The sequence below is a fragment of the Vespa velutina genome, chromosome 4 (assembly GCF_912470025.1).
Source record: "Vespa velutina chromosome 4, iVesVel2.1, whole genome shotgun sequence".
NCBI classification, from domain to species: Eukaryota; Metazoa; Arthropoda; class Insecta; order Hymenoptera; family Vespidae; genus Vespa; species Vespa velutina.
The window spans coordinates 8,193,138-8,213,738 of NC_062191.1; the positions used below are offsets into that span (position 1 = coordinate 8,193,138).

At 28.8% G+C, this 20,601-nt stretch overlaps 2 protein-coding genes across 3 annotated transcripts; one reads left to right on the plus strand and one right to left on the minus strand.

The window, feature by feature from the left end:
- The first annotated feature begins 25 nt into the window (after nt 1-25).
- LOC124948509 (dynein axonemal heavy chain 6) lies at nt 26-19,120 on the plus strand. The gene is made up of 62 exons (XM_047492214.1): nt 26-309; nt 386-470; nt 571-664; nt 796-973; nt 1,050-1,191; nt 1,271-1,510; nt 1,588-1,744; nt 1,832-1,934; nt 2,033-2,207; nt 2,572-2,741; nt 2,826-3,227; nt 3,289-3,520; nt 3,628-3,777; nt 3,852-3,980; nt 4,396-5,076; nt 5,161-5,307; nt 5,447-5,623; nt 5,709-6,032; nt 6,154-6,264; nt 6,359-6,495; nt 6,606-6,796; nt 6,853-6,968; nt 7,038-7,183; nt 7,252-7,397; nt 7,477-7,609; nt 7,757-7,973; nt 8,044-8,178; nt 8,259-8,444; nt 8,507-8,708; nt 9,122-9,303; nt 9,370-9,593; nt 9,660-9,868; nt 9,935-10,190; nt 10,281-10,472; nt 10,545-10,769; nt 10,837-11,092; nt 11,173-11,363; nt 11,436-11,608; nt 12,073-12,256; nt 12,336-12,507; nt 12,630-12,791; nt 12,856-13,032; nt 13,121-13,317; nt 13,434-13,679; nt 13,734-13,971; nt 14,063-14,365; nt 14,444-14,629; nt 14,715-14,887; nt 14,976-15,336; nt 15,411-15,644; nt 15,713-15,853; nt 15,926-16,116; nt 16,203-16,648; nt 16,949-17,149; nt 17,218-17,316; nt 17,395-17,537; nt 17,659-17,829; nt 17,903-18,082; nt 18,184-18,279; nt 18,344-18,544; nt 18,600-18,717; nt 18,787-19,120. The coding sequence occupies exons 1-62, from the start codon at nt 143-145 to the stop codon at nt 19,014-19,016; spliced, it is 12,231 nt and encodes a 4,076-aa protein (XP_047348170.1). The 5' UTR covers nt 26-142; the 3' UTR covers nt 19,017-19,120.
- Nucleotides 19,075-20,576, minus strand: LOC124948507 (nurim homolog). 2 transcript variants are annotated; one of them, XM_047492213.1, is made up of 4 exons: nt 20,283-20,576; nt 20,033-20,214; nt 19,463-19,946; nt 19,075-19,320 (listed from the first exon to the last, which is right to left on the minus strand). In XM_047492213.1, the coding sequence occupies exons 2-4, from the start codon at nt 20,163-20,165 to the stop codon at nt 19,245-19,247; spliced, it is 693 nt and encodes a 230-aa protein (XP_047348169.1). In that variant the 5' UTR covers nt 20,166-20,214; nt 20,283-20,576; the 3' UTR covers nt 19,075-19,244. The 2 variants fall into 2 exon arrangements, with proteins under 2 accessions (XP_047348169.1, XP_047348168.1); XM_047492212.1 differs by having other exon boundaries at nt 19,075-19,371; nt 20,283-20,572.
- Between the last annotated feature and the right edge of the window lie 25 nt (nt 20,577-20,601).

Consider the following 20,601-nt stretch of genomic DNA (forward strand, 5'->3'; position numbering starts at 1 on the left):
ATTCATTGAATTCAAATACATACATAGTGATTACATTTTATAATTTATTTTTCAATTACGAACGAATTATTACTTACCGATAAACTTTATAGATACTGAAAAACATATTGAAAAAACGATTATAGATAATAAATAAAATAACATGGAAGAAGAAGAAGAAGAAATAAGTGATTCCTTAACCTCGAATATTTGTCCCGATCAGAAATACAGTGATACAGAAATAAACGTAAAATATTCTAAAAATAATAAAAATATTTACGATGTTCTTACGTCTAGAATTTGTCAAGTATCCGCAAAAACTTACAAAAGGTAAAAAAAAACTTAAAGAATAATATTTCTTTTGTTCTATTTTATTTATATTACGTTTCAAATAATATCACTTTAGTTATTCGGATGAAATATTATATCATATACCCCATAACAAAGTACTCGAAAAAATAGAGAATAAAAAACAAATACGTGAACCACTGGTGAGTTTATTCGATTTTATAATAAAATAAAAAAAAATCTATTAATTTAATTTTTATTCTATTTATAATAGAATAAAAATTAATGAGTTATATTTTATAGACAGGATTTGCAAAACAGCAAGAAGAAATTACTAAAAGAGTATTAAAGCCGAAACTGCAAGTAACAGATGAAGAAAAAATTAAAAGCCGTATAAGTACGACTTCTTATGCTTCTTATTATATTTTATTATACAATACAATATTGTTTTAAAAATGTTATTAAAAATTGTTTAACTAATTTAATTAATTTAATTGTTTAAAAATGAAATTTAATTTCTTTTAACAGTACAGGTAAAGCCGAAAAGTTTGATCGACGATACGTCTTATACTAAATCTCAACCACCAATTATAGCAGATCAATTAGAATTGATCGAACAATTGCGAAAAAATCCGAAACATATATTTTATTACATGATATACGCTGTAGATCCTTCATCTGAATATTTTACACCTTATGCTCTAAAGTAAAAAATAAACGTTTAAATTATTTTGATAAAGAGATATTATATTTTAAATCATGAAAAATCAATTGCATTACAGGGTCGTTGAATATAACGAAACTGGTAAAGCATATTTAACTATTAGTAAGGATGGTGTAACACAATACAGTATTGAAGAGGTTACTTTTACACCAATCAAAACGTGGGAAAAAGAATACATTTTTTATATGAAATTAATAAAAGTAACATATTTAACATTTTTATTAAAAGTCCATCGATCTGTATCATTGATATTTATACGATAATTTATTATGCTTATAGATAAAAACTTTTTTTATTTTTCGAATGTGGAAGGCCTTTTATGTATGGAGAAAGCAAATAACATTCGGAAAATTCATAAAAGTTAGTAATTACATGGAGCAAAATCTCTTCATATCAGATCCGATACTTAGCAAGGCATTACTTGAAATCAAAGCTATGTGTACTGTATTTCTTAATTTAAGTTTTTACGATGCTTCTGTCACAGAGAAATTATCTTTATCTGACTTTACAGAAATACAGGTAAATATTCTTGTAAATAGAAGAATCCGCATTTTGTTTAAGCAAGTTTATTTACTGGTAATTTTAATCATAAGTAGTTTCGGAAAGTAGAAGAATTTCGAAACAAATTAGAAGAATTTAGAAATCTAACAAAGGATATTGTGAACAATGCCTGTCTGAAAGCGCTTCTTGAAGCTGGTTATACTCCGGACGATTCAAATATAACAATAGAACAAACTGCATATGGAAAACTCCGTAATATTTCATGCAAAAAAAAATACATAATTTTAAAAATTAATAATAACTATCGCATACGTTTAATTGTAATTTATATTCTTACAGTTGCGTTTACTGAAGTGAAATTTAAAATGCCGAAGGATGGTATCCTAAAGATGAGTTACATCGAACAAGCACGAAAACGAGACAAATGTTATCGTCTTTCTTGGTACATAAAAAAAATACAATTTCAACTTCAGCAGATTATTGAAGCATTAATTTGATATATAACAAATTTTATTTATATTATTTATATATTTTTTATAGTTTTATTCATCTCATCGACTATATGCAAACAAGCATGATGCAAATTTTCTTGTTAAATACCTACAGAAGTTTTATAGATGTACTTAAAAATCATTCAAATTATCTGCCTGATGATGCATCACTGGACAATGATTTAATGGATGTTGTATTAGAGCCACCTTTTCCTCGTACTCAGGTATACATTTATGATAAATCAAATAATTAACACCTCGAATGATTTTTCACTACTAATAATTTTAAGGAGAAATATTCCACGTGATTATAATCAGTTTGTTTATTACTTGGTTTAAAGTTATTAATCGGTTTTGTTCATTCACCGACATTTTATAATTATTTACGCATTTTATATAGCGCCTAAAAAGGAGTATCACTTTATATACAGTCGATAATGTTGCTAACTCATCCGAAAGTTTATGAGCCCCTGATAATAGGCAACATACTCATTTATTTTTGTAGAGCGTTACCTATGTAGAACAACATCATCGATTGTGTATGTCATATCTAAAAAATATATTTACAATATAATTTAATTTTTTTAGGGACCATATTTTATTATAGATTTACTTATATCCGTTAAAAAAGGAATACATATGAATCCATCTGAAAATAAATTTCAAGACGCGTTTAAAACTCTAGAAAAAACATGGGAAGAAAATTTGCACGCTATTAAGCCATTACTTTCAGATCCTTTTTTTTACACTTTCACCAGGTAAACGCTAAAAGTGTATGACTTTCATTTCATCTATTGAATATTCAATAATATATAAAATCGTGTTGATTTTTTCAATACCAGACCGGTGATAAATCGTAAGATAGAAAAAAAAATCTGTGGGGAACCACCGGAAATTCTTACCGTTCTTAGCATGGATCCATCATTAAAAACTTTGAAAGCAGAGTTAACAACAATTTTGAATGACAACATTGATTCTGTGAAGCGTTATTGGAAACGTTTTCAAATAATATACGATTTCTATTTAGAAGACATGGAATTTGAAGAAAACATAATTAGGGATAATATTGAGTGTCGATTATTCCGTAAATGGTGTATCCGTTATCAAAATGAACTGAATATTATTGATAAAATAGTTGATTATCAACCACTAGGTATTTTTTACATTCAGTTACAAAATTTTAAGAAAGCAGCTGCACTCGCACCCGAAGGAAAACGATTTGTTATTGAAGCTGTTATGCCAGGGTAATATTTTTGTGTGTATTAAAATCTTTTAACTTCCTAACTTTTTATTTCTTTTGTGTAGGATTGGTAAAAGTAAAGTGGATAATTTACTTACTGAAGCATCTGTATCGTTAAGTTATCTACAATCTGAACCAGTATCGACAGACGATTTCGTATCATATATAAAATTTATCGATAAAGCTCAAGAAAAAGTGGATATGATGGAGAATCAATATGATTACATTAAAGAGTTGTACGATACAATGGAAGAATTCCAGATAATAGTACCAGGCGATGATGTAGCGAACTATTTGGTAAAAAAAAAATATTTTTATGCTTCGAAAATATCTAATTATTAATTTATTATTTGTTCATAAATAGAAATTTATTAAGAAAACATATGTTCTCTTTTCTTCAACAGAACATAAGCGTTTATTTTACTACTTTGCGTTTAGCAGTCGAAAAGAAAATGGAGGAAAGAGGAAAATTAATAGGAAAGTTTAATATCCAACTTCAAAAGGACATTACATCTTTAATAGATAAAGTATCTGAAATTAACGAAGAAGTGACGGTAAAAATATATTTACTACTTGATATAAAAATATTGTTACTGATTTCTATTATTTTTGATATTCAATTTCACAGCAAGGGTGGTTAATAGAGTCTAAAAGTAATGTAGATGAATGTTTAGAAACATTAAAAGATTTGACAGAACGATTGAATGATTGTGTAGCAACTGCAGAGGAATATCGGTCATATCAAAGAGCATTTAAGGTATTGAAAAATTATAAAAATCTATACAAAATATAATTTCTATATTTCAATGCACATATAAATAATATATATAGTATAAAATATAGTACAGAATATTTTATGTATGTATGTGCGTGCGTGCATGCGCGTAGTATATTTATATATATTATTTATTTATTTTTTTATATTTACTTTTATATACTATATACCATAAAATATCCATTGAATGTTACTATATTATAATAATATTATAGTAATATTATAGTATTATAATAGTATTACTATTCTATATCTTCTCTCTAATACAGTATATTCTATTATATTTAAAATGTATATAAAATGTAGTATAACAGTATAGTATAAAATAAAATTATATATATATATATATATATATATATATATATATATATATATATAATATATACATTTATTATAGGTCGAAGTTACAAGATTTGTAATTATTGATCAAGTAATGAGTGAATTAAAATTGCGTAGTTTACTTTGGGAGAGTGTTACAACTTGGGAAAATGCGGTGGATCAATGGCAATTTGCCGACTTCGATACACTGAACGTGGAAGACGTTACAGCGTTAACGACGCGAATTGTAAAAAATATTGTTCAAATGGAGAAAGGTTTGCCCGCGAACGATGTTGTACCAATATTGAAGAAGGACGTAGAACTGATAAAAAATAAACTACCAATTTTGGGATACTTACGAAATCCATTTTTGAAAAAACGTCATTGGATTAAAATCGAAGGATTATTGAACTACAGATTTAAACCGGACGAGCTTATAACTTGGAATTTATTAGAAAATCTCGGCGCATTTTTTTATTCGAATGAACTCATGGAAATTGCTGCTGCAGCTAGTTCAGAAGCGAATTTAGAAGGAATGCTAGCAAAAGTAGAAGATTTATGGAAAGATTTGGAGTTTATCATCATACCTTATAAAGAATCACGGGATGTTTTTATATTAGGAAGTTTGGAGGAGATCCAACTTGCTTTAGATGAGAGTAATATTAACATACAAACTATAGCTGCGTCACGATACGTTGGACCGATAAAACCGAAAGTTGAAGATTGGTTGAAGCAATTGGATCTTTTTTCAATGACTTTGGTAAAAAAAGAATTATATCCCATTATAAATGGAAAAATAAAAAAGTAAACTTATTTTCAAATAATACATTTCTAAATTCAACAGGAAGCATGGCAATATTGTCAACAGCAATGGCTATATTTGGAAGCAATATTTTCAGCACCTGACATTCAGAGACAATTACCTACCGAAGCGAAACTTTTTCTTCAAGTTGACAGATCTTGGAAAGATATCATGAGACAAACGGCCAAGGTATTATCAATAAATAAATCAAAAAATTCAGAGAGAAAATTGTAAAATATTTCATTACACGTATATATATATATATATATATATATATATATATATATATATATATACACATACACACACACATACATTATATTTTCAGATGCCGCTAGCTATGGAAGTTTGTACACAACCTGGTATGTTAGAACAACTTACTGAGAACAATAACAATCTCGATCAAGTAATGAAGTGCTTAGAAGCTTATCTAGAAGTAAAACGAATAGCTTTTCCACGATTCTTTTTCTTGTCCAATGACGAATTATTAGAGATATTAGCACAGGTAACGAATATAAAACCAACATTACGAATTAGAATCAAGACTAATACAGAATGAGAGAAAAGAAAATACATTATTAAACAAATAGACGAAAAATCCACATGCTGTCCAAGTACATTTGCAAAAATGTTTCGACGGTATATTTCGTTTGGAGTTTGCAACCACAACGAAAGAAGATGAACATGGTGAGGTAGTATCAACTCTTCTCACCACCGATATTATTGCTATGATATCACCTGAGGGTGAGAAAGTTGCTCTTGGAAGAGGTTTACGAGCGAGAGGAAACGTAGAAGATTGGCTTGGCAAAGTAGAAGAATCCATGTTTATAACTTTAAGAAAAAGAATGAAATCAGCGATCATTGATTTAGAATCTCGAGGACGAGAATTATTTATTTTTTCTCATCCTTCCCAGGTGCTTTTCTTATGTACAAAATAAATAATGAATATCTTCATTCTTTATATCTTTATGTCATTCTATTAATAAATATAATTATTTATCGAAATACTTTTATAATAACCACCCTTCCTCATAGATAGTACTGACGGTGTCACAAATATTTTGGGCTCGCAACGTTCACCTCATCTTAGATTCTGGCTTTAATATTATAAATTCGATGCAATCGTTCGAGCAAAAGTGTTATTCGGTTAAGTAGAATATATGTATTTTCTATTTTATATCTCCGCTAACTTTATGCCAGTACGTGAATGATAAATAATTAATGTTAAATATATTTATAGGATCTAAATCTATTGGCCGCTATGGTTAGAGGGGAATTACCAAGATTGATACGCGAAATAATAATCAATTTAATTACCATTGATGTACACGCTAGAGATATTATCACAATTTTAGTAGAAAATAAAATCGATTCTAGGTAAGATTTAAAGCATTCATTTAGAATTATACACATACACACACACACAAACACACACACACACACATTATATATATATATATACACATACGTATGTATCGATATTTCAGTACACATTTTGATTGGGTTAAAGCATTGCGTTATTATTGGGATGATGAAATCGATAATTGTTTAACGAAAATGAGTAATTCTGAATATCTTTATGGTTACGAATATCTTGGAGGAAAAAGAAGACTCGTCATAACGCCACTCACAGATAAATGCTATCTTTGTCTTATGGGAGCTTTGCAATTAGACTTGGGTAAATTTATTTTATAACTTTCATTACTCTCAATGTTACAATTGAAAATTTATTAGGTGGTGCTCCTGCTGGACCAGCTGGTACTGGTAAAACAGAAACAACCAAAGATCTTGCAAAAGCCCTTGCAATTCAATGTGTTGTATTTAATTGTTCTGAAGGAGTGGATTACAAAGTACCAAAAAGTTCTTAAATGTTTCATCATTTAACATAATTTTTGATGGTAGATTATTTATATTATCAGATGATGGGTCGATTCTTTTCTGGACTAGCAACGTCTGGAGCCTGGTGTTGCTTCGATGAATTTAATCGAATAGATATTGAGGTTCTTTCCGTAATAGCTCAACAATTAATTACCATTAGAAATGCGAAACTCATCAGAGCTACAGAGTGAGTCATCATTATCATTTATTTTCTTTAATGCGTTTATATAAATACATACTTATCTCTTGCTATAGATTTATGTTCGAAGGTCGTATGATAAAATTAGTCATGTCTTGTTCAACTTTTATCACTATGAATCCCGGATACGCTGGACGTACAGAATTACCAGATAATTTGAAATCTTTGTTTCGGCCTTTCGCCATGATGGTTCCTGATTATAGTAAAAATATAAAAATCTTTTATGATTTAAATATGATAAATATTATAATTATCTAATAAATTAAAATATTGATTTGTAGAATTAATTGCGGAGGTAACGTTATATTCTGAAGGATTCGAAATGTCCGGGCTGCTATCAAAGAAGATGACTTTAATGTATACATTATGCAGCGAACAATTGTCACAGCAAGATCACTATGACTTTGGAATGAGGTATCAGTAGGATAACAAAATATAGAAAACAACAGAAGTTGATAAACGATAGAAGTTGATAAAGTGAATAAAGAAGCTTGCACAATTATACAAATACAATATCACTGTTATCTACTTTTTAAAACATAACTAATGTGGTTTTTAAAGGGCTGTTAAAAGCGTCTTAGTAATGGCAGGAACTTTAAAACGTGATAATCCTGATAAATCCGAAGACGTCGTATTGATAAAAGCTTTACGTGACAGCAATATTCCGAAGTTTTTAAGCGATGATGCAAACCTGTTTGAAGGTATTGTTAGTGATCTCTTTCCTGATGTTATAATACCTGATGAAGATTATGGTATTTTCGAAGAAATAGCAATTACGGTAATAAATTTACAGCAGAACATTTATTCGTATAATAGAAACATTAAAAATACTAACAAATTATTAATAGATATTAATAGAGGATGATTTGCAACCAGAAAAATGTACCATAAGAAAAGCTATTCAATTGCATGAAACTATGAGAGTCAGGCATGGTGTAATGTTAGTAGGACCAACTGGATCGGGGAAATCTACTGTTCTTAATGTAAGAGAAAAAGATGAACAAATGGCAGTTTACGATGAACGAATTAATAATTAATAATTACATCTTAAATTTTATTTCAGACGCTATGTAAAACTTATACGCGACTTTATGAAATGACTATAGAAAATCAATATTATCAACCTGTTCATATGTATATACTTAATCCAAAAGCAATTACTATCGGTGAATTATATGGAGAAGTAAATCCATTAACCAATGAGTGGCATGATGGTTTATTGGCTGTTATAATACGTCTCGCATGTTCTGTTAGTATAATAAAATAAACTTATCAATTATATACGTATATACACAAAATATTTCTATGCAGTTTCAGACAGAGGATCATCAGTGGGTTGTCTGTGATGGTCCTGTCGATGCTGTCTGGATTGAAAATATGAACACAGTCCTGGACGATAATAAAATGTTATGTCTCGCGAATTCCGAAAGAATTAAATTTACACCTTATGTTCACATGATTTTCGAAGTTATGGATCTTGCTCAAGCTTCACCAGCAACGGTTAGTCGATGTGGTATGTACATAAAATAAATAATCTCTTAACAGCTATACTCTATTATTCGATTTAAAGTTAAACTATTACGAATTTCTGTAATTATTTATACGAGTGTTTTATATAGCACCTGAAAATAGGCAACTCTTCGTACTTCATCGAAAATGTTGCTTGCGATTACTATTTATTAGTAAGAAATTATTTGTCGCCTTGCAATATGTAATATTTAATACCAATCTGTATGAATCCGTTATTTGTTACGTGCTACACATTATAAAATAATATACATTTAATATATATATATAAAATAATATAAAATAATATAAATTTAGTTACAAAATGAACTTAACGTAAAATTAGCTTTTATGATGAAGCTAATCTTACATTAATTATGTACACTGGAATACGATTTGACAATATATTTTTGAACATAGGAATGGTGTATCTTGATCCTACCGAATTAAAATGGCTACCTCTTGTAAAGACATGGGTTCAAAAGCTTCCCGAAGATATATTTATTCCAGAATATCAGCAATTAATTATTGATCTTTTTGAACAGTATTTCGAAAATGCATTGATCTTTTTCGGTAGAAGTTGTGATCACGCTATCGCACAGGTTTGCTCATATAGTTTTTGCCAAGTTTCATAACGTTAAAGTATTTTATTAATTGTCTGTTAATAGGTCGATATCAGTAAAGCCAACATGGCTTGTGGTATAATGAAAAGTATAATACTCGAGCCAAATGTTATTGATGCAATAACAGAAAGATCACGAATAAAAACATTTCTTATCCAATCCTTCATTTATTCACTTCTTTGGTCAATCGGTGGCAATATCGTCGATGCGTATCGTGAATTTTTCGAAGTTTATGTTAAAGAACAATTCGATCAACATCCAGATGCACGGTAGAATTAAACATTTTTATCTAAACATAATAAATTCATTAATTGCAATTATTGTTATTCACGTAGATTACCGTCCGCTGATTTATGGAATCTTTACATGAACATGCAAAGTCGAAAATTAGATTTATGGATTAAAATAATGCCGGTATTTGAATATAACAAGGATACGCCATTTTTTGATATTATTGTACCAACTATTAACACGATAAGATTTGGTTATATAATGAAAAATCTTATTATGATCAATATGCCAGTTCTTTTTACTGGTAGTACAGGTTAGTATTATATAATAAGATATAAAAGAATATTGTTCATTAATAATTTAAATATATTATTAACAGGAGTGGGTAAATCAATAACAACCAAAATTGTATTAAACGCACTTCAAGAATCTAATCTTTGGATACCTATAACTTTGATCTTTTCTGCACAAACTAGCAGCGGGCGTACTCAAGAAATTCTCGAACTTAAATTAGAAAAAAGGAAAAGAGCAGTTCTAGGAGCACCTATTGGCAAACGGGTTTGCGTTTTTGTAGATGATATCAATATGCCTAAATTGGATACATATGGATCTCAACCATCAATCGAATTATTACGGTATTTTACATATTGTTTCATATTTATATATTTATTACGATATGGAAGTATCTAACAAATAAGAGATAATTCATTTGTGCCGAAGTATAGACAAATCTTAGACTACAATGGAATGTACGATCGTGAGAAATTATTCTGGAAGGATATAGAAGATGTTGTAATTACAGCAGCTTGTGCACCACCTGGCGGAGGTAGAAATCCTCTTACACCAAGATTCGTGAGACACTTCGCGATGTTATATATACCATCACCGACAGAAGAATCTCTGAAAAACATATTTAGGTTCATATATTATCAAAAATATGATCTTATATTTATACTGTAATCAAAAAATTGAATTTCTAAATTATTAAGGGCGATTATGAGAGGCTTTCTGAAAGATTTTGTACAGCCAATAATAGATCTTGGAGATAAAATAGTGAATGCAACGATTCAATTGTATTTAAGAATTTCTCTCGATCTTTTACCTACGCCAGAAAAAAGCCATTACCTCTTTAACTTGCGTGATTTATCAAAATGCGTGCAAGGAATGATGCAAGCTGATCCATCAATTATCAGAGAACCTAAACAAATGTTAAGGTACTTCCATATATAATTTTTTTTTAATATAAAAAGAAAATATACTATGTTATTGTTATTATTACAGATTGTTTTATCATGAATGTCTACGTGTTTTTCATGACAGACTGATAAACCTTGAAGACAAGAATTATTTCTATCGACTTTTATCAAGTATTTGTTTTACTGCATTTGACGACGAGGTGATATCATTACCAGATGAAAAAGTTATTGAAAAACTTCCAATTTTACTCTTTGGCGATTTCATGTCCTTTGGCGCACCATTAGAACAACGAATTTATGAAGAAATTACAGACATAACGAAAATAAAATCTGTTTTGCAGGTTTGAAAAATTCAAGTGTTATTTAAGATAAATCATTTGGTTTTTTTTTTTTAACAAATGGAATATATACTCTTTTATAGGATTATTTAGATGACTATTCATTAAGCATTGGTCAGGAAATGGGAATTATATTTTTTATGGATGCCATCGAACATGTTTGCAGACTTGCAAGAATTCTTCGATCAGAAAGGGGCAACGGATTATTAGTTGGAGTAGGTGGAATGGGAAAACAGAGCTTAGTAAAATTATCGTCGCATTTAAATTATTATCGGTATAATTACTTCGATTCAAATTACTCAAGAATATATGTGTCACATGAGTATACAAAAGATTTTTTGCTTAGGTGCTATCAAATCGAAGTTACTCGTAACTATGATAAAAACTTATGGTTTGAAGATCTTCGTAAATTTTATTTTAAACCAGGAACAGAGGCGGAACACACAACGTTTCTATTTGTTGATACTCAAATCGTACTCGAAGAATTCTTGGAAGATATTAATAACACTCTCAATACTGGTATCTCATCATATTTATAATTTTCTACAATTATTTATACGAATATTTTATATAGCACCTAGAAATAGGCATCACTTTATACTCCGTCGATAAAGCTCTTCGCATCAATCAAAGACATTTCAGCCCCTAATGGAAAGCAATATGATTGTACATGTTTATGATATGTGACGCATAATTGATATCTTAGAAAAAGTTTCTTATTGGAAAATGTCATTTGCAAGGAACACTTTCAACAAAGTATAAAATATTGCCTATTTCTAATATTTTCATTGAAACAAACCGGCTTAATATATATGAAATATATTATAAATTAAATTAAATATATAATTAATTTAAAACTGTTTTCTATGATCCTTCCACTATACATTGATTTATGATTTGACAATATATATACGTATATATATGTGTATATAAAACAATATATATATATACACGCATGTGTAATGTATTAATGTATGTTATAGGCGAGGTTCCAAACTTATATGAAACAGACGAACTAGAGAAAGTTATTATCGCTACAAGGCCAGCAGCTAAAGAAATTGGTATCAGTGAGAGTGATAGAGATACTATTTATCAATTTTTTGTCGGAAGGGTTAGAAACTATTTGCATCTTATGATTTGTATGAGCCCTATCGGCGATGCATTCAGGTAAACGAAATACAATCAAAATTGTGAAATATTTTCATAGTAAATTTTGTAAAAAAAGAATTATTGAACATTCACCTAGACGCCGTTGTCGTATGTTTCCTTCGTTGGTGAATTGTTGTACAATCGATTGGTTCACAAAGTGGCCAAGAGACGCTCTTCTTTCGGTAGCAGAGAGTTCTATAGTAACAATAATACCGGATAATGAAAAAGTGTTGTCTGCACTTTGTTCAATTTGTGTTCTGATGCACGAAGTACTAAATTATTTTTTATATATTATTATATAAATCAATATTTATATATATATATATATTATACTATATTTACAATGTAATATGTCTACAATATCATAAAATTTATATGATGCTACAAATAGACAGTAGAAGAAGCAACAATTCGATATTTTTTGGAAATGCGTCGAAGATATTACACAACGCCAAGCAGTTATTTGGAATTGTTGAAACTCTATCAAAAGACATTGCATAAAAAAAAAGAGGAGATCTTAACACTAAAGAAAAAAATCATGAACGGTTTAAACGTATGTAAACCAATCAAGAATCTATATCTTTAACATGTTTATTTATATTGTTGTATCGTCACAGAAATTACATGAGACTAATGATATGATAACCGTAATGAACGAACAATTAATCACCCTTGCACCAAAACTTAAGATCAGTACAGAGGAAGTGACACAATTAGTGAAGATGATCGCAAAGCAACAAATTGAATGTGACAAAGTTAAATATGTTGTGGTCGCAGAAGAAGCTACTGCGAAGGTGAATGTTTCAATTCTATCAAATGAAATAAAATTCAAATATAGCAACTTTTAATATTAAAATTTAATACGTTTCTTGATTATCTCAGATCAAAGCCGATGAAACTGCAGTTTTAGAAGCTGATGCAAGACATGATCTCGAAGCGGTGATACCAGCTTTGGAGGAAGCTGAGCAAGCACTAAAAGCTCTTAATAAGAATGATATTAATGAGATCAAAGTTTTTAATCAACCTCCACGTCTGGTTCGCTTTGTCATGGAAGCTGTAAATTTACTATTGAGAGAAAAGTACAACTAAATATATAAAGAGATAATAAAAAAAGGACAAAATCTTGAATAATTCTTTTTTTTCTTTTTTTTTTTTTTTTTTTTTTTTTTTTTTTTTTTTTTTTTTTTTTTGATAGGACTGATTGGGCCACTGCTAAATTAGTTTTAGGAGATATTCACTTTCTGGATCGATTAATTGCCTATCCTAAAGATGACATAAGCGACACACTTTTACAAAAATTACAGCAATATATAAAGCATCCTGATTTTAAACCAGAACTTGTTGCGAAGCAGAGTAAAGTATGTAAGTCAATGTGTGTCTGGGTAAGAGCAATGGACAGTTATGCCAAAATTTACAGAGTAGTGGAACCAAAACGACACAAGTAAGTTAAGAAAATAGAATAATGAAAGATTTTATAATTTCTTTTTTAATTCAGATTGAAGCAAGCACAAAATGAACTATCAGAGATCGAAAATTTATTAGCTTTGAAACAGCAAGAACTGGCTGAGGTTGAGAAGAAAATAAAATCATTGCAAAAACAATACGACGCTGCGGTAGATAATTTGAATCAATTAGAAAACGAAATGGTACTTACTGAAGCTAGATTAAGTAGATCGGGTCGATTAACATCAGCTCTTAGCGACGAAAAACAACGATGGCAGACTATGACCGAGGTTAAATTAATAGAAATTAATTAAAATGATATATGTGTCAATTTGTAATATTTCTTTGATTTTAATCACGATTAAATAATATATTCTTCAGGAATTTGATAAGCAAATAGAAAATTTAACTGGCGATATTTTGATCGCTTCCGGTGCACTGGCTTATTTGGGTGCTTTTACGAATATATACAGAGAAGAATTAATGGAAATGTGGATATCAAGATGCATAGATTTATATATTAAAATAACGCCTAATTATAATTTAATTAGCATACTTGCCGATCCTTATGAGATACGTTTATGGAATATGTACGGTTTACCAAGAGATCAAACAAGTACAGAAAATGCTGCTATAGTTATGCAATCTAGTCGATGGCCTCTTATGATTGATCCGCAAGAACAGGTAATGTACATATATCGATATTATATTTATACGTAATTATCTTTGCTGTTTTTTCATTATATCACTTTTTTTGTTAAGGCTAATAGATGGATACGAAATATGGAAAAGAAAAATGATATAAAAATATGCAAATTGACAGATCATAATCTCATGAGAATTTTAGAAGCATGTATAAGAATTGGGACACCTGTTTTATTGGAAGAAGTCGGCGAGACATTAGATCCAAGCTTAGAACCCATTTTACTTAAAAAATTATTTGTACAGGTACATGAATATATTCCATTATCAATACGTTCGCTTGAATTATCGATTATTATTAATTGATTATTATTAATGTATTTCATTGTAGGGAGGGAGAACACTAATACGATTGGGAGACAATGATATTGAATATGACGAGAATTTTAAATTATATATAACAACGAAACTTGCTAATCCTCATTATTTGCCAGAAATTTGTATAAAAGTGACGATCATTAATTTTACGGTTACTTCGTACGGTCTTCAAGAACAACTACTAGCGTGAATTGTTTTATATTAAAAATTCATAAGTTTATTATATTAAAAATTAAAACAATGAATAGTTAAAGAAATTTTTTAATATTAACAGTGATGTTGTACGACTTGAAAGACCCGATCTTGAAGAAGTTAGAAATGAATTAATTGCTAAAATAAATGCTGATAAGGGACAATTGCACAACATCGAGGATAGAATTCTATCGTTACTTTATGGTGCAGGAGATAATATTTTAGATAATGAGGAACTTATAGAAACATTGAACGAAAGCAAAGAAACCGCGGCAATTATTGCTACACGATTAATTGAATCTGAAGCAACGGAAGAAAAGATATCAATTGAACGCAATAGATATCAAGATGTAGCCAATCGTGGTTCTGTTTTATATTTTGTAGTTGCCGATTTAACTGATATTGATCCTATGTATCAATTTTCATTAAAATACTTTAATCAGGTAAACAATTTCATTATGCTGTTTAAATATATCGTTTATTTTATATACGAATTTTAACTATCATTCCTTTTTAGATATTTAACATAGTGATAGAAACCAGCGAGAAAACCACAATACTCGCAGAACGTCTTAGAATACTGAATAATGAAATCACAATTGCAATTTATATTAATGTGGCTCGTGGTCTTTTTGAGAAACACAAATTAATATTTAGCATGATGATGAACATAGCGATACATTTAGACGCAAAAATTGTACATCTTACAGAATGGAACTTTCTTTTGCGCGGTGGAACTCAAATTAAAGTTGTATGTTGGAAAATAAAAATATAAAAGACGAACAAATATATTTATTATAGAAATATTCATTTTAACAGAATAAAAAACCGGATTATCCAACATTGACGGATCTTATGTGGAATAATATTAATTATCTTGCAAGTACTTGGAAAAAATTTGAAAATATTTTAGAAGATGTACTGAAAAAAATCAATTTGAAACTCGACTATTTAGAAGAAGTAATATATATTTCATAGAGATATACATTAACTCGTATTATTAAAAATTAATTTTATATCTTTTATTTTCAGGAAATCAATGTGAATCCCACAAATGTAATTAAAGCAAAACATGATTGGAATAATATATTAAATGATATTGAGAAATTGATGTTATTAAAATGCTTAAAAGAAGAATGTCTTATCTTTGGATTTACGGCTTACGTATCGAAACATCTTGGTCCAAAATTCATTGAATCACCAACAGCTAGTCTTCATTCACTGTATGAATAAGATTCGTTAAGATTTTTATTCAAATTTATTAACATGTTTAATTTATAAACATAATAATTTCTATTTCTTTTATAAGTTTTCCAGACACATCTAATAAAACACCACTAATATTTATACTCACTACTGGATCCGATCCCTTCAGTGGTTTCCAAAGATTCGCTATAGAAACAGAATATTTCCATAGATTCGATTCTATATCTTTGGGACAAGGTCAAGGTCCTATCGCTGAAAAATTAATAAAAAACGGTACGACTGAAGGCAGATGGATATTTTTACAAAATTGTCACTTGGCTGTTTCATGGTTGATCAATTTGGAAAAAATAGTAGCGGATATATCTGAAACACCTGACGATCAATTGCATACAGATTTTCGATTATTTTTAAGCTCAATGCCGAGCAGTGACTTTCCAGTTTCGATTCTTCAAAATGCAGTAAAAGTTACCAATGAACCACCAAAAGGATTGAAGGCCAATCTCAAAAGAGCTCTTTTAGATTTAGAAGAGGAGTTTTTCGAAGATAATGGTACGGCATTATATGTAGAATGATTCATTCGCTTTATTGAACTTATTGATGTTATTAGTCATAATATATGTTTTTAAACCTTATTTTACGTATTTTACGTATACGTCACAAGTTATTAAAAATTTAATGTACAGGGACTTAACATACACTCGTATATGGAATACATCTATTGTAGGGACTATTATAATATCATAATTATTCACAAATAATTTATTGAAAAATGTGTAAATTGACTTGTTTAATTCTTATAAATTTTAATTACTTACTTTATTATATATTTTCTTCAATTTTTACATGCAGTTCTGGATGAAAGTTGGCGTAAAATGATATTTGGTATATGTTTCTTCCATGGAATTATTCAAGAAAGAAAAAAATTCGGTCCCTTAGGCTGGAATATACTTTATGAATTTAATGATAGCGATCGAGAATGTTGTTTATTGAACTTGCAAATTTTTTGTGAAAATGGTACAATACCATGGAATGCATTAATATATATCACAGGTATGAGTTCTACAAAGTCATGATGTAAATTGAACAACCAGTACACTAAATATATTTATACACTTTAGCTGAGATTACATATGGAGGAAGAGTAACAGATTTTTGGGATCTTCGTCTTCTGAAAACAATTTTAGAAATATTTTTCTCTCCTAAAACTTTAGATACTGGTAAATATTTATAACCGAAAGAAAATATTAGATTATTCTTTATGACAATTTTAGTTTTTGATTAAAATATATTTTCAGATTATACTTATTCAGCATCTGGTATATATTACTGCCCCAAATATACGAAACTTCAGGAATTTAAAGATTTTGTTGATATTTTTCCTATTGTTGAAGATTCAGAAATTTTTGGAATGCATGAAAATGCAAATATAGCTTACCAAGTAAGAATGCACTTCTTATAGTTGTGTGTGTGTGTGTTTATGTATATATCTGTAAATATTAAATATGAATTTATATATATAAAATATTGTATACTAATGCTAATTTTAAAATCAACTATAGCTAAAAGAGACTCAATTTATTATAAATACTATATTGGAAGCACAACCTAAAGAAAGTATTGCATCAAATGGTAAATCTATTGCAGAAATAGCATATGAAATAGCAGATATGGTCATGGATAGAATTCATTTAAACATAGATTCTCAAATGTGTCACTCCTCTCACTTCAAAGTAAGGAAAATCTTAATTATATTCAATTATATACAATAATAAAATTTTACAAATATTTTTACAATATTTCTAGGTAGATGAAAAGGGTAGAATACCATCTTTCACTACAGTTCTTTTACACGAAGTAGATAGATATAATAAACTTTTAGCAAAAATACATGCCTCGATGGAAAATCTACAACGAGCTATTAAAGGATTTGTTGTTATGTCAGAGGAACTTGAAACTGTCTTCACAGCTTTGATCAATAATCAGGCAAGCAAGTCTTTATAATTAAAGAATAAATAAATACAAATATTGATAAGTATTGATATAAAAAAATATGAATATATAAATATTAATTCAAATAAAATTAGGTACCACAAATGTGGCACAATGTTAATGTATACCCATCTTTAAAAACTCTTGGAAGTTGGATAAGAAACTTGGAACTTCGTATTGATTTCATAGAGGTATATATTTCCTTTTAAATTACCTGCAACATATAATGAATTTTATTTTTCTCTTTATACTTAGATATGGTTATTACATACTGCACCATTGTCTTTTTGGATATCTGGACTATCTTTTCCACAGGGTTTTATAACTGGTATATTACAAACTTATGCAAGGAAATATAATACCCCAATCGATCAATTAAAATTGGATTTCGATGTCACTAATGTTGTTCTAGATCAAGAAGACATAGAAACTGAACATAAGACAGCGAACAAAGAAGTAATATTTGTATGTACATGTACTAAACATGAATATTAAAATTTCTACTTCACAGGTACCAAAAGCATATAAAAACTTACGAACTCCAGAAGATGGAGTTTTTATACATGGTTTATTTATTGATGCTGGTAGATGGGATTTTCAATTCAATATCTTAGTTGATGCAAATATAGGTAACTTGCTTATAAAAATAAATAAATAGTTCAATAACTCTTACTATTATGTTATAATTAATATTACAGGTGAAATGCATCCTTGGCTTCCAGTTATACATGTGAATCCAGTTTTACAATTACCAGAACAAGATTCAAGATATGTTTGTCCATTATATAAAACTAGTCTACGTGCAGGAGTTTTATCTACTACAGGACATAGTACTAACTTTGTTTTACCTCTATTACTCCCATCAGTTCAACAACAATCATATTGGATATTGAAAGGAACAGCTCTACTAATTGAAATACCAAATTAATTATTTATGTATTTCATTAGAGTTCTAATTTAATATTCTAATAAAATAACATTTCTCGTAATTAATATAACTTTTACTTTGTTTTATAATAAATAAATATACAATACGTAGACACAGTTAATACAATATTAATACATACATCAACATACAGTTATATTACATCTACTTATATAAAATTGAAGCATCCTCAAAGCACTTGCTCATTTCCTATTTTAGTATACAAAAATATTAAAAAAAGCATTCTCTTTGTTTGCATCTAAGGACATGAGCATGATATTGATAATCTTCTTTATCTATAGCCCACCTTAATAACATATAAATTGTAAATATTGAAGCCAATAGAAATCTGTCAAGGCTACAAAACATTAAAATTATTATAAATAAATTTCTAGTCTAAACAAGATGTAATAATATTATTTACGACACTATAGCAAAATCAATCTCACCTCATAAAAGGATGTATCCACAAAATTATAAGAAAACCAATGAAACTGGGATGTCTCATATGTGCATAATATCGTTGTAACTCTTTAGATTTTTTACTCATAGGACTAGGCCTTGCTGTAATCTTATAATAAACTTGCCTAAAGCCAACCAATTCTGAAATATCCATTATTAAGCACCCTCCATATATGATACACCAGCCAAGAACATGTATAAATATAAATATTGACCACAATATGTTATTATTAGATATATTTAAATTCCAAATATTAATCCACGGTATAAATTGCCAATTGTCCAGTAATAAACAAAGAGTAGCTGCACTGCATGTATTATAAAAACTTCTTTCTATCTCGTTAATATATAACTTTTTTAAAACATTTTTCACTGTAGCATTCGCCATAAACGAATGTTGCAATATGAAAATACTTAATAAACAAGAGTTTATTAATAATGACCATAATGTGGATAAATTTAGATTCCCATCTGTAAATATATTTTTACATTGTATAACATTCATCTAGCTGCTGTATGAAATACTATAACAATAATTTTCGAAATGATTTAATTACCTTCGATAGATAGAAGTAAAGTTTTCCGATGTTCATTCGGATCAGAAAGGAAATACACTAATTTACGTAAAACGTAAAAAATGTAAAAGAGACTTGTTATGCATAATACCATAAGAAATGTTTTCGCGATCATTGCGTCAGTGAAAATAAAAAAAGAAAATAGTATAATTTGAAGAATAAGGCTAGAGAACAAATAAATCATTAATTATTACTTTTTACGCTTATTTTAAGCAAACAATATTATACTTACAAAGTTGCGTTCCAAATACTGTCTCGTTATCCTTGAAAGTTAAACATAGCTTTCAATGGAATTAACCATGTAAAACATCGAACTTCTTTGTTAGGCACTGCATATTGCGTATAAAATGCATATCAAGATTTACGAATGCGATGTTCACTCTCCAAGTGTTTACAAAATAATTTTGGGACCCCATGTATAATGACAGGAAAACACTAAACATACAAATGAATCATATTAAAGGTGGCGCTATAAACTTCTTTTCTACTTTCGAGGTAAATGGTAAAAAAATGCGCAAGCGCGATAGGCCATCTTGTTAGACTATTTAAAG